Source organism: Eurosta solidaginis, chromosome 2 (assembly GCF_040869045.1).
Source record: "Eurosta solidaginis isolate ZX-2024a chromosome 2, ASM4086904v1, whole genome shotgun sequence".
In the NCBI taxonomy this organism is placed as follows: domain Eukaryota; kingdom Metazoa; phylum Arthropoda; class Insecta; order Diptera; family Tephritidae; genus Eurosta; species Eurosta solidaginis.
The window spans coordinates 113,942,487-113,959,736 of record NC_090320.1 but is presented as its reverse complement, the minus strand read 5'-3'; the positions used below and the strand labels follow the sequence as shown (position 1 = coordinate 113,959,736).

The window sequence follows — 17,250 nt, the reverse complement described above, 5'->3', positions numbered from 1 at the left end:
AATGGCAGATAAAATTCAAGCAATTTCAGCACAACAACAATCAACTATCGCAGCAATACAATCGTTTCCTAATCTATCGGATCTTCAACAACAAATAACAACTTTGAGCACAGCTATTGGCAATCTTCAAAAACAACACTTTCGACGCAGAAGTCGCTCAAATTCGCATAGGCGTTACACAACTAAGTCAGCTATACGAGTGGTGCTATTATCATCGTAGATTTAGGTCTCAAGCCCGGAATTGTCGACAGCCGTGTTCATTCAAGCAACACCATCAGGGAAACTCCCCGGTCGGTCACTAGATGAAGCTAGTGGCCGATACTCTACAATTAATCGTTTACATATCTTTGATAAGTCCACCAACAAAAAGTTTTTGATAGACACTGGAGCGGATGTGTCGGTTCTCCCATCAGCAGGTATATCTAACAAAAAGCAAGACAAATACAAACTTTTTGCTGCTAATGGTACAGTTATCAACACATTTGGTACTCAACTTTTAACCCCAACTTTTGGTTTACGTTGTTCCTTTGCTTGGGAATTCATTATTGCTGATGTTAGCAGTCCTATAATTGGCGCAGATTTTTTGAAACATTTTGGATTGTTGGTGGATTTAAAAGAAGGCTGTTTGGTAGATTGTGAAACTGGTCTGAGCTCTTCCGGTAAGTTATGTGAATTAAGAGAGTTACCAGCGATAAAGACTCTTGTAAGTTCAACCATATATCATAAACTTTTATCTAAATATCCGGATTTAACGAATCCTTCGTTGCATCAGAAAAAAGTTCCTCATTGTGTTGAACATGTCATCGAGACAAAAGGTCCTCCGATATTTTCAAGGCCTCGTCGTTTAGCACGGGACAAGCTCGAAATTGCAAAACGAGAGTTTCAATTTATGGTCGATCAAGGACTTTGTTGCCCATCTAAAAGTTCTTGGTCAAGTCCGTTACATATGGTATTAAAGAAAAATGGCCAGTGGCGTCCGTGCGGAGACTATCGTCGTCTTAACGCTCAAACTCTTCCTGATCGTTATCCCATTCCGCACATCCATGATTTCGCTTATGGGCTCTCAGGAAAGACAGTTTTTTCTACCATTGATTTAGTTCGAGCCTACAATCAAATTCCGGTTGCTCCTACCGATGTTTCAAAAACGGCTATAATTACCCCGTTCGGATTATTTGAGTTCCGATTTATGACTTTTGGCTTATGTAACGCCGCTCAAACGTTTCAGCGGTTCATGCATGAGGTTCTTCGAGGGTTAGACTTTTGTTTCCCTTATCTCGACGATGTTTTAATTGCTTCTGAATCCTCTGAACAACACTTATTTCATCTTGAGCAATTGTTTAATCGCCTTCAGTCATATGGTCTAACAGTAAATGTTGCGAAATGCCATTTTGGACAAGATAAAGTAACATTTCTCGGTCATTTAGTGTCTGCTCAAGGCATTCAGCCAATTCCTGAGAAAGTTGATGCAATTATTAACTTTCCGCAACCGAAAACTGTCAAGGAAGTGCGACGTTTTACTGCGATGTTGAATTTTTACCGAAGATTTTTGCCACATGCGGCGGAGATGCAAATTCCACTCCTTATTTATCAGAAAGGTAATAAGAAGAATGACAAATCTCAAATCGAATGGACACCTGAAGCTCAATCCGCGTTTGAAAAATGTAAAAATGAATTGTCTCGAGGTACTCTATTGACTCATCCTATAGATTCTGCACCGATATCTGTTATGGTTGATGCATCTGACGAAGCAATTGGTGGTGTTCTACAACAGAAAGTTGATGAGGTTTGGAAACCTCTGGGATTCTATTCATTGAAGCTAAATGACACTCAGAAACGTTACAGTACTTATGATAGAGAACTTCTTGCGGCATACCTTACGGTAAAGCATTTTCGCTATATGCTAGAGGGTCGTAATTTTATAATCTATACGGATCATAAACCCCTTACTTTTGCGTTTAAACAGAAACCTGAAAAAGCTTCGCCTCGGCAGTTTCGTCAACTGGATTTTCTCTCGCAACTTTCCGACATACGTCATATCAAAGGAAATGAAAATATTATAGCAGATACTCTCTCACGAATTTCGACTATTGATTCTCCGAATCTAATCAACTATGAAGAGTTAGCAAAAGCTCAAGAAGAAGATACAGAACTTAAAGAGTTAATTGAGAATCCAAGCTCTTCATCTTTAATTTTTAAATCTATAACAATTCCATCGTCGTCGAAGCCTATATTTTGTGATATATCCACATCCAATGCAAGACCATACATTCCACTTGGTTTTAGGAGAGACATTTTTAATACTATTCACAATATGTCTCATCCAGGAGCTAATGCGACAGCTAGAATAATTCTACAGCGTTTCATATGGCCGAATTTGAAAAAAGATATTAGGACATGGTCAAAAGCTTGTGCTAATTGTCAGCGATCAAAAATTCATCGTCATAATCATAGTGTGATAGGTAGTTATGAAAACCCAAGTTCACGTTTCTCGCATATTAACATTGACCTTGTTGGACCATTGCCTTCTTCACATGGATATTCGTATATTTTAACTTGCATTGATCGGTTCACTCGTTGGCCGGAAGCAATTCCCTTAGTTGACATAAGTGCCCGTTCTGTGGCGGAAGCTTTATTTCATGGGTGGATATCTCGGTTTGGAGTTCCTTCAAAAATTACAACGGATCAAGGTCGTCAATTTGAATCCAATCTTTTTAAGGAACTTGCACAACTTCTTGGTTCTCAACGAATACGCACTACGTCGTATCATCCTTGTGCCAACGGTATGATTGAGCGGTGGCATCGTTCGCTGAAGACTGCTTTCATGTGTCACAACACTAAAAACTGGATGGAAATTTTACCAATTGTGCTGTTAGGACTGCGATCAAGTTTACGTGAAGATGTAAATGCCAGTCCTGCTGAGCTTGTTTATGGAACTTCCTTAAAGCTTCCTTGTGATTTTTTCGACGCTAAGAATGATTTGTCTCCTTCCGATGAATTTGTCAAGCAACTGAAATCTTCAATGAACTGGCTGCGTCCAATTGAAGTTTCGTATAAATCAAATCGTTCTGTTTTCGTACACAAAGATCTTGCTACTTGCACTCATGTATATGTTCGTCGCGACGCTGTTAAAAAGTCTCTTCAGTCACCGTATGATGGTCCATATCTAGTGGTGAGCAGAAATGATAAAGTTTTTAACGTCAATATTAATAATTGTACCAAATCAATATCAATTGATCGACTCAAGCCAGCATTCGTATTTAATACTGATATTTGTGAAGATCCTCGAACGATTTGTGTTTCAATACACCCTCATGTAAGAAGTCGTATTCCACGTCATGTACGCTTTAGATCGAGACTTCATCGTTAAACAAAGTCTCTGGAGGGGGAAATATGTAGGACATTCACTTGTTAAAAAACAACTTGTTTATTTTAATTTTATCAAACAATTTTTTATATAACTTTTTGTAAAACATCAAAATGAAAAAAATATTTTCACTCTAAATAAATTTTAGTTGCTAAAGAATTATTGAAAAACAAAGAACGCTATATCGTATTTTTCAAATATGATATAAGTTCATAACTGAAAATAACCGAAAAATTAAAAATATTTTATACAAAAATGCATACCCTAATAAATTAATAGACATATGGCTGGCAACAACAAAAACAATCAGCACTAACAATGTAACCAACAATGCAAATTTGAATAATGAAAACAATAAGAGACTATATACAGGTGTAACATACATACCAGGACTAACGGACAACAAATCACTGGAAAATTTTATGCGAAACAACAACATAACATTAGCACATAAACCAAACCAAACACTAAATAAAATATTTACACAAACAAAAGACAAAATTAACAAGGAACAACAACACGACGTAGTCTACGAAATAAAATGCAACGGAAAGGAAGGAGAAGTGTGCGAAAAAATTTTATATTGGAACAACGAAGAGATCATTGGGCATCCGAATTAGTGAGCACAAATCAGATGCGAAAAATATGAAAACGATACTGCTATTGCTGAGCACCTAACCAGCAAATGCCATACTGCGGACTTCGATAATGTTAAGATTTTAGATATAGAGAGGATAGAGAGGACGCGACTAACACTCGAAGGGTTACGCATACAACAAAAAATAGAAAAGACGGTAAACTTCAAAGAAGACGTAAATAATATAAACGGCGCATACACAACTGTTATCAGATGCAATGGACGAGGCAATGGACGCAGTCGAAAATTTTAATTGTGCTAGTTTGTATATGTATGTATGTTGTTGAATGAACGTTTTTGTTAATAAATGTTACATGTCAAAAGGAAACATTTTATGTTAAAGGTAAACGTTTTATGTTAAATGTTACGTCTAAAGACAAAATTGCAGTTCAAATGTTATTGTATTATGTTATTGCTTGAGGTTAGTTATTAATAACTTTTTAATGTTTCTTTTTTCGTTTCACGTTTTATTAGAATAAACCAGACTTCCTGATGAAGATGTTATTAAAAACATCGAAACGCGTAGGAGAATAAGAAAAAACAAAATTTTTTGCCTTTTTATTTATCGGCCGAAAAGCTCCTTTTGGAAAAATTAATAAAAACTATACTCTGGCCCAAAATCACTAATAAGAAAATATATGTAAATTTACATTTATTTTTATAAAATAAACCTTTATTTACTTCATATATGTAATACTCCTATATTGCTACAAAAGGCTAGGTACATTCCCAAACATCAGAGTGCCGATATATTGCTGTTTAAGGGTTTTTCTTTTTGTATTCAATAATCGAATGCACCTAAATTGAAATTTTTTCTTGTCACACTTATCCTGCTACAATCACAAAAATTCAAAACTCATCGCGAGCATTTTCTATTATCAATATAGGAGTAGTACATGATCTACTTACATTTTTAGAAAACTGAATGGATTGTTTCCGATAGCAAAATCTATATTATCGGATTCTGTGACACCTAAAACCGACACTAATTCCAATTCGAACATTAAACCGATAACGTTGGATTTCATGACACCAAAGTAATTTTTTTGTTGTTTTTAAATCCGATTCCGACAACAATTGGATTCCATGACAGCTCTGAATAGGATTCTTTGTACCTAGTTAAGTTAGATAATATATATATGGGGCCCCGCACAGTACACAACACCGATAGGAAAAATAATATTAGCGTAATTCGCGGGAAAGTAGTGAATATCGATAGCAAAAATCTTTTTTATATTTACTCCCCATAAATTAGAACATATCGATAAGGAAAATATTTTCAATGTAACCCTGTAGAATAGAAAATATCAATAGAAAAAATAAGTTTACATTAATTCCCTTTAGAATAGAAAATATCAATAAGAAAAATAATTTTAAATTAATCCCCTGTAGAATAGAAAATATCAATAGGAAAAATAATTTTACATTAATTCTCTTTAGAGTAGAAAATATTGATAGGAAAAATTATTTTACATTAATTCCCTATAGAGCAGAAAATATAGATAATAAAAATAATTATATTTTAATTCCCTATAATGTAGAAAATATGAACGAAAATAAGAAAATAATGATTCATAAAAATAGGCTTAAACTACTATAAATTTAAATAAAGCAAATAGTTAAACCAGAGAAACTTATTGCCACAGCACACACTTGAATAAATAAAAGCATTCCACTTTACTTATAATCTCTATTAAGTACTCATAACATACAATGTACACATGAAAAAAAAAAACACAAGTAAAAGAAATCAAAAAGAACATAAAACTTCTTTGAAATCGAGTTACAATGATGTCATAAAATACCGGCACACCCCAAATGAATAAACAAAACAACAAAATATAAAGATGCAAAAGTTAATGGTAATACAGGGTTGGCGCACAAACAATGTATGACCATTTTTTCAAAGGCGGGTGGTGTAGCGTGCCTTGAGATTCGTACATTATACATTCATATATTTTGGCTCGTTTTAATATGGTCTGAGATTCATTGACTCTTACATATTCCGCACACTAACTACAAAAGAGTCACAACTTAAAATTTTTCAAAATCGGTTTTTTTGCATAAACCAATTCACAGTACACATCTCTAACTGCCCCTTAAATTTCGTTGTCATTATTTTCTTCTTTAACTGGAAAATTACCGTTATGCCAGTTTTGGTGTTGATTGTATCGCTTGCGCTCTATCAACTAAATAGTGCTATTTTTAGTTGTGTCAAGGTACTTAAGAACAAGTGAACAGTTTTTTACACATAAAGTGTATTATTTTAAATTCTGACTATCTTGTTGCAAAAAACTTTTAACTTTGTTGTGTATTAATTAAAATTTAGTCTTTTTATACGTAGAGTAAAGATGGGTAATATGGACCACGCGGGTAATATGGTCCACCCAGTTATCTTGAAATTCAGACGTCACATCCTCCGTTATTTTCGTTTAATTTCTCTGTCTATTCGTGCAAGTTTCCTCAGTTTGAATTTGTCGTTCAGAAAGTGCAGGTATTCGAGTAAAAGTATTTTTTGTGAAATAGTGTTTGCTGAAAATTATATGTCAGTAAGTGGAATTTGCGTTTTTATTTAAAATTTATTATGCAACGAACAAATGGACGAATAACATGCGTTTAATAAATATTGTTTGCTAATTTTAAATGGCTATAGTTTACTAAACATCGTTAGCGTTGGAATTAAACCCAGTTATTTCGGCAGTACGTGTTGTGGGTAATATGGACTACCACTATAGGGGCTAACTGGACTAGTGGTCCATATAACCCGCAGAAAAAATTCTTGCTCTTTTCGCTCTATTATCTTTGAGTTCATTAAGATTTTATTAATCTAGGATATGGATCCTGGAAAGCGTAAAAACTGGAACCCCGAGGGCACGGAAAAAGCGATCTAATACCTGTGGTTATTTAAAAGCAGCTAAATTGCACAATGTTCCTAAGTCAACTTTAATAAGGCTAGCGTTAATGAAAGATTCCGAAATCGAAGAAGTCGTAAATACAAAACCAGGGCGTAAGCCAGTTTTTCCAGAACATTTTTAAAAGATGCTGGTGGATTACGTTCGGACGATGGAATCGAAATTAAAAAAAAAAAAAACAGTTTGCGGGTAAAGATTGGCTGCGCGGTTTTTTAAAGAGGAACCCAAATTTAGCGTTCCGCTCTCCAACGGGAACATCTTTGGCAAGAGAACGAGGTTTCACAAAAGATAATGTGAATACTTTTTTGAAAAAGGCATACGCGTTGTCCCGTCCAAATTACCCCAAGTATTGTCAAGGAAGGGTAAAAGGCAGATTGGAAGCCTAACATCTGCATAGAGGGGATCTACGATCACAACAATTGTTTGTATGAGTGCAAGTGGAATACTTGTTCCCCCACTATTTATATTTCCACGCAAGAAACGGTCAGACTTGGTATTAAAAGGAGCGCCACCAGGATCAATATACGAACGTCATCCGTCCGGTTGGGTGCAAACATATATTTTTACAATATGGTTTAAGCACTTCATAACACATATCAAACCATCAGCTGCTTCACCAATATTGCTCGTCTTAGATGGTCATTCAAGTCGTACAAAAAATATTGGGACTCTTGATTTGGCTAGAGAAAACCACGTATCTATCGTATCCATCCCTCCTCACTCAAGCCACAAAATACAGCCTCCAGATAAAACTTTCATGGGGCCTCTAAAAAGATATCTTTCGGAAAAAATACGTGTTTTTATTCGTTCGAATTGCAGACCTTTGACACACTTCGATATAGCAGACCTATATGGAAAGGCGTATATGCGAGTTCGGAGTGGGGAAATCGCAAACAATGGATTTCGCACCACCGGTATATTTCCCCTGAACAGGTATATATTTCGTGATGATGAGTATTTAGCTGCCGATGAGGAAGAATCACATTCTCTTCGTCGAATTTCTGAAAGCGCTTGCGAAGCACCCGAAGAAACACTGAATAACGAAAGCACAGTAGAATCAGAAACCACGTCTAGGGTAATAACACCGATAGAAATATCTCCGGTTCCTATAAAAAAACGAAGCGTTCAAACCGTGGCACTCCAGCAGGAAAGTCAACGTTATTAACGTCTTCTCCGTATAAGAAATCACTACAAATTTCGTTGGAAAAAGCATCTGAAAGCAAACCTCTGAGAGAAACCAAAAAACGTTAAGATAGTGATTCTAATAAGCCCAGCACCTCCACGAAAAATATTAAAACATTAAATTTTGCAAAGGAAAGTTCGCAGGTAAGACTGCTTAAGAAAAGATTTTGATAAAATTTGTAAAAGATTCGTTCTCTATTTTCATTTAAGAACCCAGCACTCCCAAATCAGTCATGAAAACAATGAACTCCGCAAGAGAAAAATGTCCAGGTAAAGTTATTAAAGTCAAGGTTTTGATTTGGTATTTATAATATCTTCTTTTTCTTATTTCTTTTCAGGAAAAAGAAAGAAGACAAATTCATCATCCTATTCGGATTTGGATGATAGTTATAGCGTTCGGGACGAATCTGACGAATTTTTAGAATTTGCAAGCGCCGCTGAGAAAGAGGATGCGAAATGCCTATATTGCTCTATTTTTTATTCGGAAGATCGATCTGGTGAGATATGGGTTCAATGCGTCTCTTGCAACAATTGGAGCCATGAAGAATGTTGTGAACAAGATCTATTTATATGCGACATGTGTACACAGTAAACATGCGGCTAATATGAACAATCTGTAGAGGAATTCACTAACTTTTTTAACGATATTTGCCATCGCTTTATTTGCGAATCGATAACTATAACGATTTCGTTATTCAGTAACTATTTTGTATCGATATTCGTTAATCGACGATCAGCTGTGTTGTTAAATAAACGGCAAATGAATTGGCTGCGTTAAAAATCACGAAATTTACATTTCTGACAATTTTAGTTAAAAAAGAAAATCGGAGCTTTAATTAAATACCTTCAAACACGAAAAGCTTCTTTATTTATAAATCAAATGGCATTTGAGTACTTGGCATACGTTTTATCACAAGATGAAGAGTTACTGAGGCCATCGCCAGTGGACAGACGCCTTCTTAGAGAAGTAAATAACCCATTCCACCTGAATGCAACGGAGTTTCGAAAGCTGTACCGACTAACCCCAGACTTGGCTCATGATATTATTTCTCAACTTGATGGTCAATTAAGGGGTACAAGAATAACTGCGATATCAACAGAGAAACAGGTAAATCATGGAATTTCATATAATTTTCAATTGAACACTATTATAAAAATTTCAGGTTCTAACTGCTTTACGCTTCTTCGCAACTGGTTGTTATCAACGGCCCGTTGGAGAACAATGGGGCATATCAATGAGCCAGTCGTCTATAAGCCGCTGTATACATCGCGTAACAAATGCTATCAGCCATTCTTTGTTTTTCGATAAAGTAAAGTTTCCAATGACTCAAATAGAGCGGCAAGCTGCGAAAGAAATTTTTTCTGCGTCACCTGCACCATTTGTGGGAGGTACTATTGGGGCTATTGATTGCACTCATGTGTCGATCATGAGCCCCAGAAATCATGAAGAGGCATATGTAAATCACCATGGATACCATTCAATAAATGTACAAATGGTAAAAGCAATAATTCAAAGAAATGTATTGTACTTTTTTGACTATAATATATTTTTATATACAGATTTGTGACCCCAACCTAAAGATATTGAATGTCAATGCTAAATTCCCAGGAGCAAGACACGTTGCATTTATCTGGAGCTCCTCTGCAGTACGGGGAGTGATGCAGAGAAATTTTGAAAATGGTAGCCGCAACATGTTTTTGATAGGTAAGTGTGTTTAATGCACTGAAATTTCCCAGAAAATAAAATCGCACACAAAACTACTTGCAGGTGACTCTGGATACCCTTTAGAACCCTGGCTGATGACTCCTTTACCTAACCAACCAGAGGGGAGCCCAAAATTTCGGTACAATAAGGTATTGTGTAAAGCTCGAAACCCAGTCGAGAGACTTTTTGGTGTTCTCAAAGGAACATGGCGATGCCTATCACAGCAAAGGACTCCTTTGTTTCATCATGGATTTACTGGTAGAATAGTTAACGCATGCGCAGTGTTGCATAACATCCGATTAAGTGAACCCATACACGAGCCTGACACTGAATACTTAGATCAAAGCCCAAGTGATAGCAATGTTAATCAAGGCGCACCCTCTTCAATAGCGAAACGTGTTCAAGACCGACTTATTGCTAATTACTATACTTAAGTAAAGACTTAACTAACTTATAAATAAAAAAATCTACAGGAATGTAAAGCAAACATTTTGGCATTTTGTTTTATATTTGGTCTACTTTGGTAGCGAAAACTTCCATCATACCGAACAGTCAAACTTAACAATATCATTTCAATAGAAACGAACTTCGTGTCCTTTAAAATTAAAATAAATACTTATGAGGTTTTAACACAGCTCAATTTTATACATAATACATTTATTTGAATGTAAAAAATTCATTCATTCGTTTACATAGATCGATTTCTTTTGGAAATTATTTTAAAAAATAGCTACTTTGGTAGTAAAAACTTCGATTCGGTATCGTCAAACTTAACAATATCACTATCAAACAATATCAATAACCCGCTAATCCCGGAGTTTCCATAAAAAAGTCCACCATTCGACTTAACTGCTGGGCTGTGGTACGGCTTCTCCTTTGATTGGTATTAATTGATGACGCCATTCTATTTTAATATGAGAAATTTGTTATGTCGAAAAATATGAAATTAATTCCGCATTTACTTACCTTTTGTTGATAACGCAAACTGTATCTTAAAACTTGCACAATAATAACTTTTAAAAGCAGTTAGTATAGGGAATTTGTTTATTTTTGGCATTCCTTTTGTGCTTTTCGCATTTTTTAGGTTTCGTTAAGCTGTGCTGCCACCTTTCTACTATTTTAAATGTTATTTATTGCGAGTCGTTAAAACTAAGTTAGTGAATAGTACAATCAATAAGGCAAGCGACAAAATCGTTAATTAAAATCTCGACAAATCGCATCGTTATAAGTTAGTGAATTCCACTACTGGTCCAAATTACCCCCTTTTGTCTTTCTGGGTATTTTTAAATTTTAAAATTTTTTTTATATTCTTTGAGTTTGGAGCTTTTGCAATAAAAAATAAAAATTAATTGCTTTTTAAAGTCAATAAAATTATTTTCATTTTATTATCTCATGTATTTGGTGAATTGTTTACCAAGAAAAGATTGGTGGTCCATATTTGCCTACTTTACTCTAAATAGTGAGTAAAGTTGCTTGTATTATTGTGAAATATGCCTTTTTTGATGAAATAACTGTGAATGTACGAGTAGTAAGCTTTCTTAGAAATAGTCATAATTCAAAATTGCAATATATTTTGTCCGTAAACAAATAATTACAACAAAATTTCGTCAATTCATTTTATAATGAAGGTATCCTTCTTTGTAAAACTGGATTTCAGTATAACATTACAGACGTTTTCATATAAACCGTTTTTCTTCTCTCCTGAACATTTACATTTTTTCAAGTTGTGACCCTTTTTTAGTTAGTGTGCGATATATTCACTCATTTGTACGCACATATATTCAACTCACACTACGACAGTTATGCCGTACGCCACCTAGTAACCACAGTAATAAGCTTCATTATATTTCATTTTAAAGCCGAATAAATGCTCACCAAAAGCCTTTGCATGCACACAAATTATTCCCTCGATTTATTTATGCTTACGCTGCATTTCCCATAACTTATTCCGATTTGCTTGGATTGCAGTTCCCAGGGAACTGAACATATATGTATATATGCAATACATTTAGTTCATAAGTATTAGTGTAAGTAGTTAGCATATAGAAATTTTGTATAAAAGAAACAATTGTTTAACAAAGAAGGCAATTCATTTTTTTTTAACTTAATTTTGATAACACACCATATAGACGTTATCACTATAGTCTCCAAATGGTCCCGAAATAGTCCCGTAGTGATCCTGACGGGATACCGGGGACCATTCATAATTGATCCCGGAATAATCCCGAAAAGGTCTCAAAATACTCCTGATGGGATCCCGAACGAATCCCGAAAACCATCCAGAAATGATGCCTGAGGGGTCCCCAAATGATCCCGAAATAACCCCGACGAGATCCCGGACGGATCCCGAAAACCAACCAGAAATGATGCCAGAGGGGTCCCCAAATGGTTCCGAAATACTCCCGAAAAAGTCCCGAAATGACACTGACGGGTCCCAAAATTACTCCGACGGTATCCCGTACGGATGCCGAAAACTATCAAGAAATGATACCGAAGAGGTCCCAAAATGATCCCGAAAAAATCCCGAACTCACCGATACGGTATCCCGGACGGATCCCAAAAACCATCAAGAATTGATCTCTGAAGGGTCCGCAAATGATCCCGAAATAGTCCAGCAAATGTCCCGAAATTACCCAGACAGAATCCCGGACGGAACCCGGAAACCATTCAGAAATGATTCTGGAAAGGCCCCAAATGATCCTGAGAAAGTCCCGAAATTACCCTGACGCGATCCCGAAAACCATCCATAAATGATGCCTGAAGGGTCCGCAAATTATCCCGAGATAGTCCAGAAAATCTCCCGAAATTACCCAGAAATGATCCCGGAGGGGTCCCAAAATTATACCCAAAAGGCCCGAAATCACCGATACGGTATCCTGGACGGATTCCCAAAAACCATCAAGAATTGATCTCTGAAGCGTCCGCAAATCATCCCGAAATAGTCCAGAAAATGTGCCGAAATTACCCAGACAGGATCCCGTACCGAAATTATTCTAGAAAGGCCCCCAAATGATCCTGAAAAAGTCCCGAGAGGACCCTGACGGGATCTCGAAAATCATCCAGAAATGATCCCGCAGAGGTCCCAAAATTATCCCGAAAAAGGCCCTAAATCACTGATACGGTATCCCGGTGGGATACCAAAAACTATCAAGGATTGATCTCTGAGGGGTCCGCAAATGATCCCGAAATAGTCCAGAAAATGTCCCGAAATTACCCAGACAGGATCCCATACGGAAATGATTCTGGAAAGGCTCCTAAATGATCCTGAAAAAGTCCCGAAAGGACCCTGACGGGATCCCGAAAGCCATCCAGAAATGATCCCGGAGAGGTCCCATAATTATCCCGAAAAAGGCACGAAATCACCGATACGGTATCCCTGACGGATCCCAAAAACCAGAATTGATCTCTGAAGGGTCCGCAAATGATCCCGAAATAGTCCAGAAAAGGTCCCGAAATTACCCTGACAGGATCCCGCACAGATCCCGAAAATCATCAGAAATGATGCCGGAAGGGTTCACATATGATCCCGAAAAAGTCTCGAAATGACCCTGACGGGATTCCGGACGGATCACGAAAACCGTTCAGAAATGATGCCAGAAAATGATGCCGGAAGAGTCTCCAAATGGTCCCGAAATGATCCTTACGGGATCCCGGGAACCATTCAGAACTGATCCCGGAATAGTCCCGTAAAAGTCTCAAAATAACCCTGACGGGATCCTGGACGAATCTCGAAAACCGTTCAGAAATGATGCCAGAACGGTCCCCAAATGACCCCGAAATAGTACGGAAAAAGTCCCGTAATGAACCTGACGTTCTGAGGGGATCCCGGACAAATCCCGAAAATCATCCAGAAATGATTCCGGAAGGGTCCCGAGTTGACCCCATGCATGTTAATAAGGCAGCAGGCGCGTTGGAGCGAATGAAGAGTTACAAACTAACATACAGGTAAAGCTAATAAATGCGTTTTAATAAAAACAATTGAAGGAGGGTTGATGGGGGGAGGAGAAGGAGAGCACCACTGATCGTTTTTCCAAAATTGGTTAGATCTCGATCTGTATGAGCCAGATACCAAAAATTATTGACTTAGGAGAAAATTTATTTCGAGTATTAACAATTTGTAGATTTTGTACCAGAGGTTGCGGGGGAGAGGTAGGCTGGAGCGGAGGGTGTCATTGCTCACTTTGCAAGGCCTCGAATTATTTGACCCTTTGAGTTTGTAATATTGGTGAAGGTCAGTATACTTAGAGATATAATGTGTAAAAATTATTAAAAAGTAACTGTTCAATTTTCAAAAAATGTTTAGCCAGTAGACTCTTGTCTATCTGTGTCCCAAATTTCATCAAAATCCGTGTAGCCGTTCTGGCGTGATTCAGCACAAAGACGAAAAAATATAATAATTAAATTATAACTGTTCCTAGGGGGCGGGAACCTGCCCCCTTTTCAATAAGATATAGCTAGTAGATCCTTCTAATTTCATCCAAATCCGTCCAGCCGTTCTTGCGTGATTGAGTCACAAATGCAAACGGCTGGACATCCCAACATCCAAACTTTCCCCTTTGTAATATTATTAAGATACTAGCCTTTACCCGCGGCTCCGTCCGCAAGGAGAAAATAAAATATATGGGCTGTTCACGTTAGCCTGCTTATCAAAATATCTGTTTAAAAATTATTTTGGTCAATGTATTTTATTTTTGTAATAGAGTAAACAAAAACAACTAAATTAGCTGATAATTTGAAAGGCACGCTTACGTGAATAGTACAATACAGTTTTTTTGATTTAAAAAAATACATTTTGTTTTTAAGTTAAATTAATTGATATGACAGGTGTGAAGATATTACTTACTATTCATAGAACAAAGGAGTGAAACTACAATTAGCTAAAACCAAAGAGAATTTTTTATATATTAAGATTAGAATAGTGTTGCTTTTGCGGGTATTTAGTTGGTTAAAATATTACAAAAAGTGTAATTACATTGTGCAACAGCCGTCTGGGTATTGGACCAAACCAGTTTTTTTTGTAGAGACTGAAGCATAAGTAGACAAAGTACTATCTCCGTTTTTCGAAGTTGGCCTCCAAAAAATAGATATCGGCTTTCGAAGTTCGAAATTTTACATTTCGAAATTTTTTTTTGTTAACGCGTTCAGCAAATTAAAAGAGTAAAAATGTTGTCGTGGTCCGCCTTTTTCTTTTATTTGAATGGCTGAATTCTTCGTTTGAAAAATTTTATATGACAGCAGTCTGATATGTATAACGAAAATTCGGAAATATGAGGTTTTTCATATTTTTGAAGTTCTGAATTTTCACCTCGTATAGATGTGGCGGCCACCGTGGTGTGAAGGTAGCGTGCTCCGCCTACCACACCGTATGCCCTGGGTTCACAGCCCTGGCAAAGCAACATTAAAATTTTAGAAATAAGGTTTTTCAATTAGAAGAAAATTTTTCTTAGCGGGGTCGCCCCTCGGGAGTGTTTGGCAAGCGCTCCGAGTGTATTTCTGCCATGAAAAGCTGTCAGTGAAAACTCATCTGTCTTGCAGATGCCGTTCGGAGTCGGCAAAAACATGTAAGTCCCGTCAGGCCAATTTGTAGGGAAAATCAAGAGGAGCACGACGCAAATTGGAAGAGAAGCTCGGTCTAAAATCTCTTCTGAGGTTATCGCGCCTTACATTTATTTTTTTTTATAACAACTGTAATACTAAATTTCTCAAAAAAAGAATTCAGCCCTTCAAATAAGGGAGAAGAGCGGACCACGACCACATTTTCCTTTTTTAATTTGCTGAACGCGTAAACAAAAGAAATGAAATTTCAAAATGTAGAATTTCGAACTTCGAAAGCCGATATCTATCTGTTGTAGGCTAACTTGGGAAAACGGAGATAGTACTTTTTATACTTAAGCCTCAATCTCCTCAAAAAAGTAGGTTTGGTCCAATACCCAGAAAAAAAGTTGATTTTACAGGATTCATTAAAAAAATCAAAAATAGAACGAAAAAGCTGTGTTAGATATTAAAGATAAAACATACCCGGAAGGGCCTCAAAATGATACCAAAATAGTCCTGAAATGATCCCAACGGGATCCATAACAAATCCCGAAAACCGTCTAGAAATGATCCCTGAGGGGTCCCAAATGATCCAGAAATTATCCCGGAAGGATTCCCAAATGATCCCGGAATACTCCCGAAAATGCCCCGAAATAACCCTCACTATCCTAACCACCAACCCAAACTATACAGAAATGATGCCGGAAGGGTCCCGAAATAGTCTCAGAATGACCTGGAAGGATACCAAAATTGTCCCGAAATAACCCTGACGGGATCCCAGATGGATCCCGAAAACTATCCAGAAATGATCGAGAAAAAGATTCCCAAATGCTCCCGAAAAAGTCCCGAAATGAACCTGGCGGGATCCTGAAAGTCATCTAGAAATGATCCCGGAAGGATCTTCAAATGATCCCGGAATAGTCCCGAAAAGCTCCCGAAATAACTCCGAACGATCTCGGACGTATTCCGAAAATCATTCAGAAATTTTGCCGGAAAGGTCCCAAATTGATCCCGAAAAGGTCCCGAAATAATCACGACGGGATGCCGGGCGCATCGCGAAAACCCATTTCTGGATGGTAGGTAGGTAGGTTGAACTGGCCGGTCCATGAGGACCTCACATAGACTGATTGAGTCCGTAGTGTTACCAGAAGTTTGTTTTAACGACCAAACTGAAAAACTCTATCAAAAACCAGGACCTATGTTATAAAATAACTCCGTCCTCTTGGCAAATACTAGAAGCTTCCTAGGACTTAAGCCACTTGCTGCTTCTAGATCTGACAGCTGTATCACTCCTAATAGCTGGAGTCTTAGCCTGGCAAGTGCAGGGCACGAGCACAGAACGTGCTCGATCGTTTCCTCCTCCAACCCGCACTTCCTACACCTGCTATCACTGACCAAGCCTAATTTAAAGGCATGTGACGCCAGAAGGCAGTGTCCAGTCAGAATACCCGTCATGAGTCTACAGTCCTCTCTTTTTAATGATAGAAGCAACTGTGTTAGTCTAAGGTTGTAAGACCTACACATAATCTTCGACACTTTACAGCCCCGCGCTTGAACCCACGCCTTTTCTGCTTGGTCGATCATGTGCACCTCTCGCATTCGCTTAATCTCGCCCAATCTAATTGGGACGTCTACGGAGCAAGCTTCAAGGGATGCGCCCTTTTTAGCTAATTCGTCCGCTTTTTCATTCCCATCTATTCCCATATGCCCTGGGACCCAATATAGATGTATGCTTCTCCCTGTCCCGATTCTCTCCAGAGACTGCTTACACTCTAACACGCATTTAGATGCTGTGCTATGCGAGATTATTGCCTTAATTGCTGCTTGACTGTCAATATAAAAGTTAACACGGTTGCAGCTTAAGCTATTCTCTTCCAGGGTTTCTACTGCTTTGGTTACGGCTAATATTTTCGCT

General features: G+C 37.4%; 2 protein-coding genes across 3 annotated transcripts in view; both read left to right on the top strand.

The window, feature by feature from the left end:
* gcm (glial cells missing) overlaps positions 1 to 17,250 on the top strand; it is a 209,767-nt gene that overhangs the window by 83,713 nt on the left and 108,804 nt on the right. The gene's annotated exons all lie outside the window — the stretch shown is intronic.
* On the top strand, positions 8,976 to 10,234 carry LOC137239400 (putative nuclease HARBI1). Its single transcript, XM_067764664.1, has 4 exons — positions 8,976 to 9,203; positions 9,259 to 9,591; positions 9,656 to 9,800; positions 9,864 to 10,234. Exons 1-4 carry the CDS (start codon positions 8,976 to 8,978, stop codon positions 10,232 to 10,234), a joined length of 1,077 nt encoding a protein of 358 aa, XP_067620765.1.

Excerpts from the sequence above, each read along its gene's own strand:
- LOC137239400 (XM_067764664.1), top strand. The coding sequence starts at position 8,976 with ATGGCATTTGAGTACTTGGCATACGTTTTATCACAAGATGAAGAGTTA. Across the intron at positions 9,592-9,655 it reads ATTCAATAAATGTACAAATG|ATTTGTGACCCCAACCTAAA; the intron begins GTAAAAGCAATA and ends TTTTATATACAG. Across the intron at positions 9,801-9,863 it reads CCGCAACATGTTTTTGATAG|GTGACTCTGGATACCCTTTA; the intron begins GTAAGTGTGTTT and ends AACTACTTGCAG.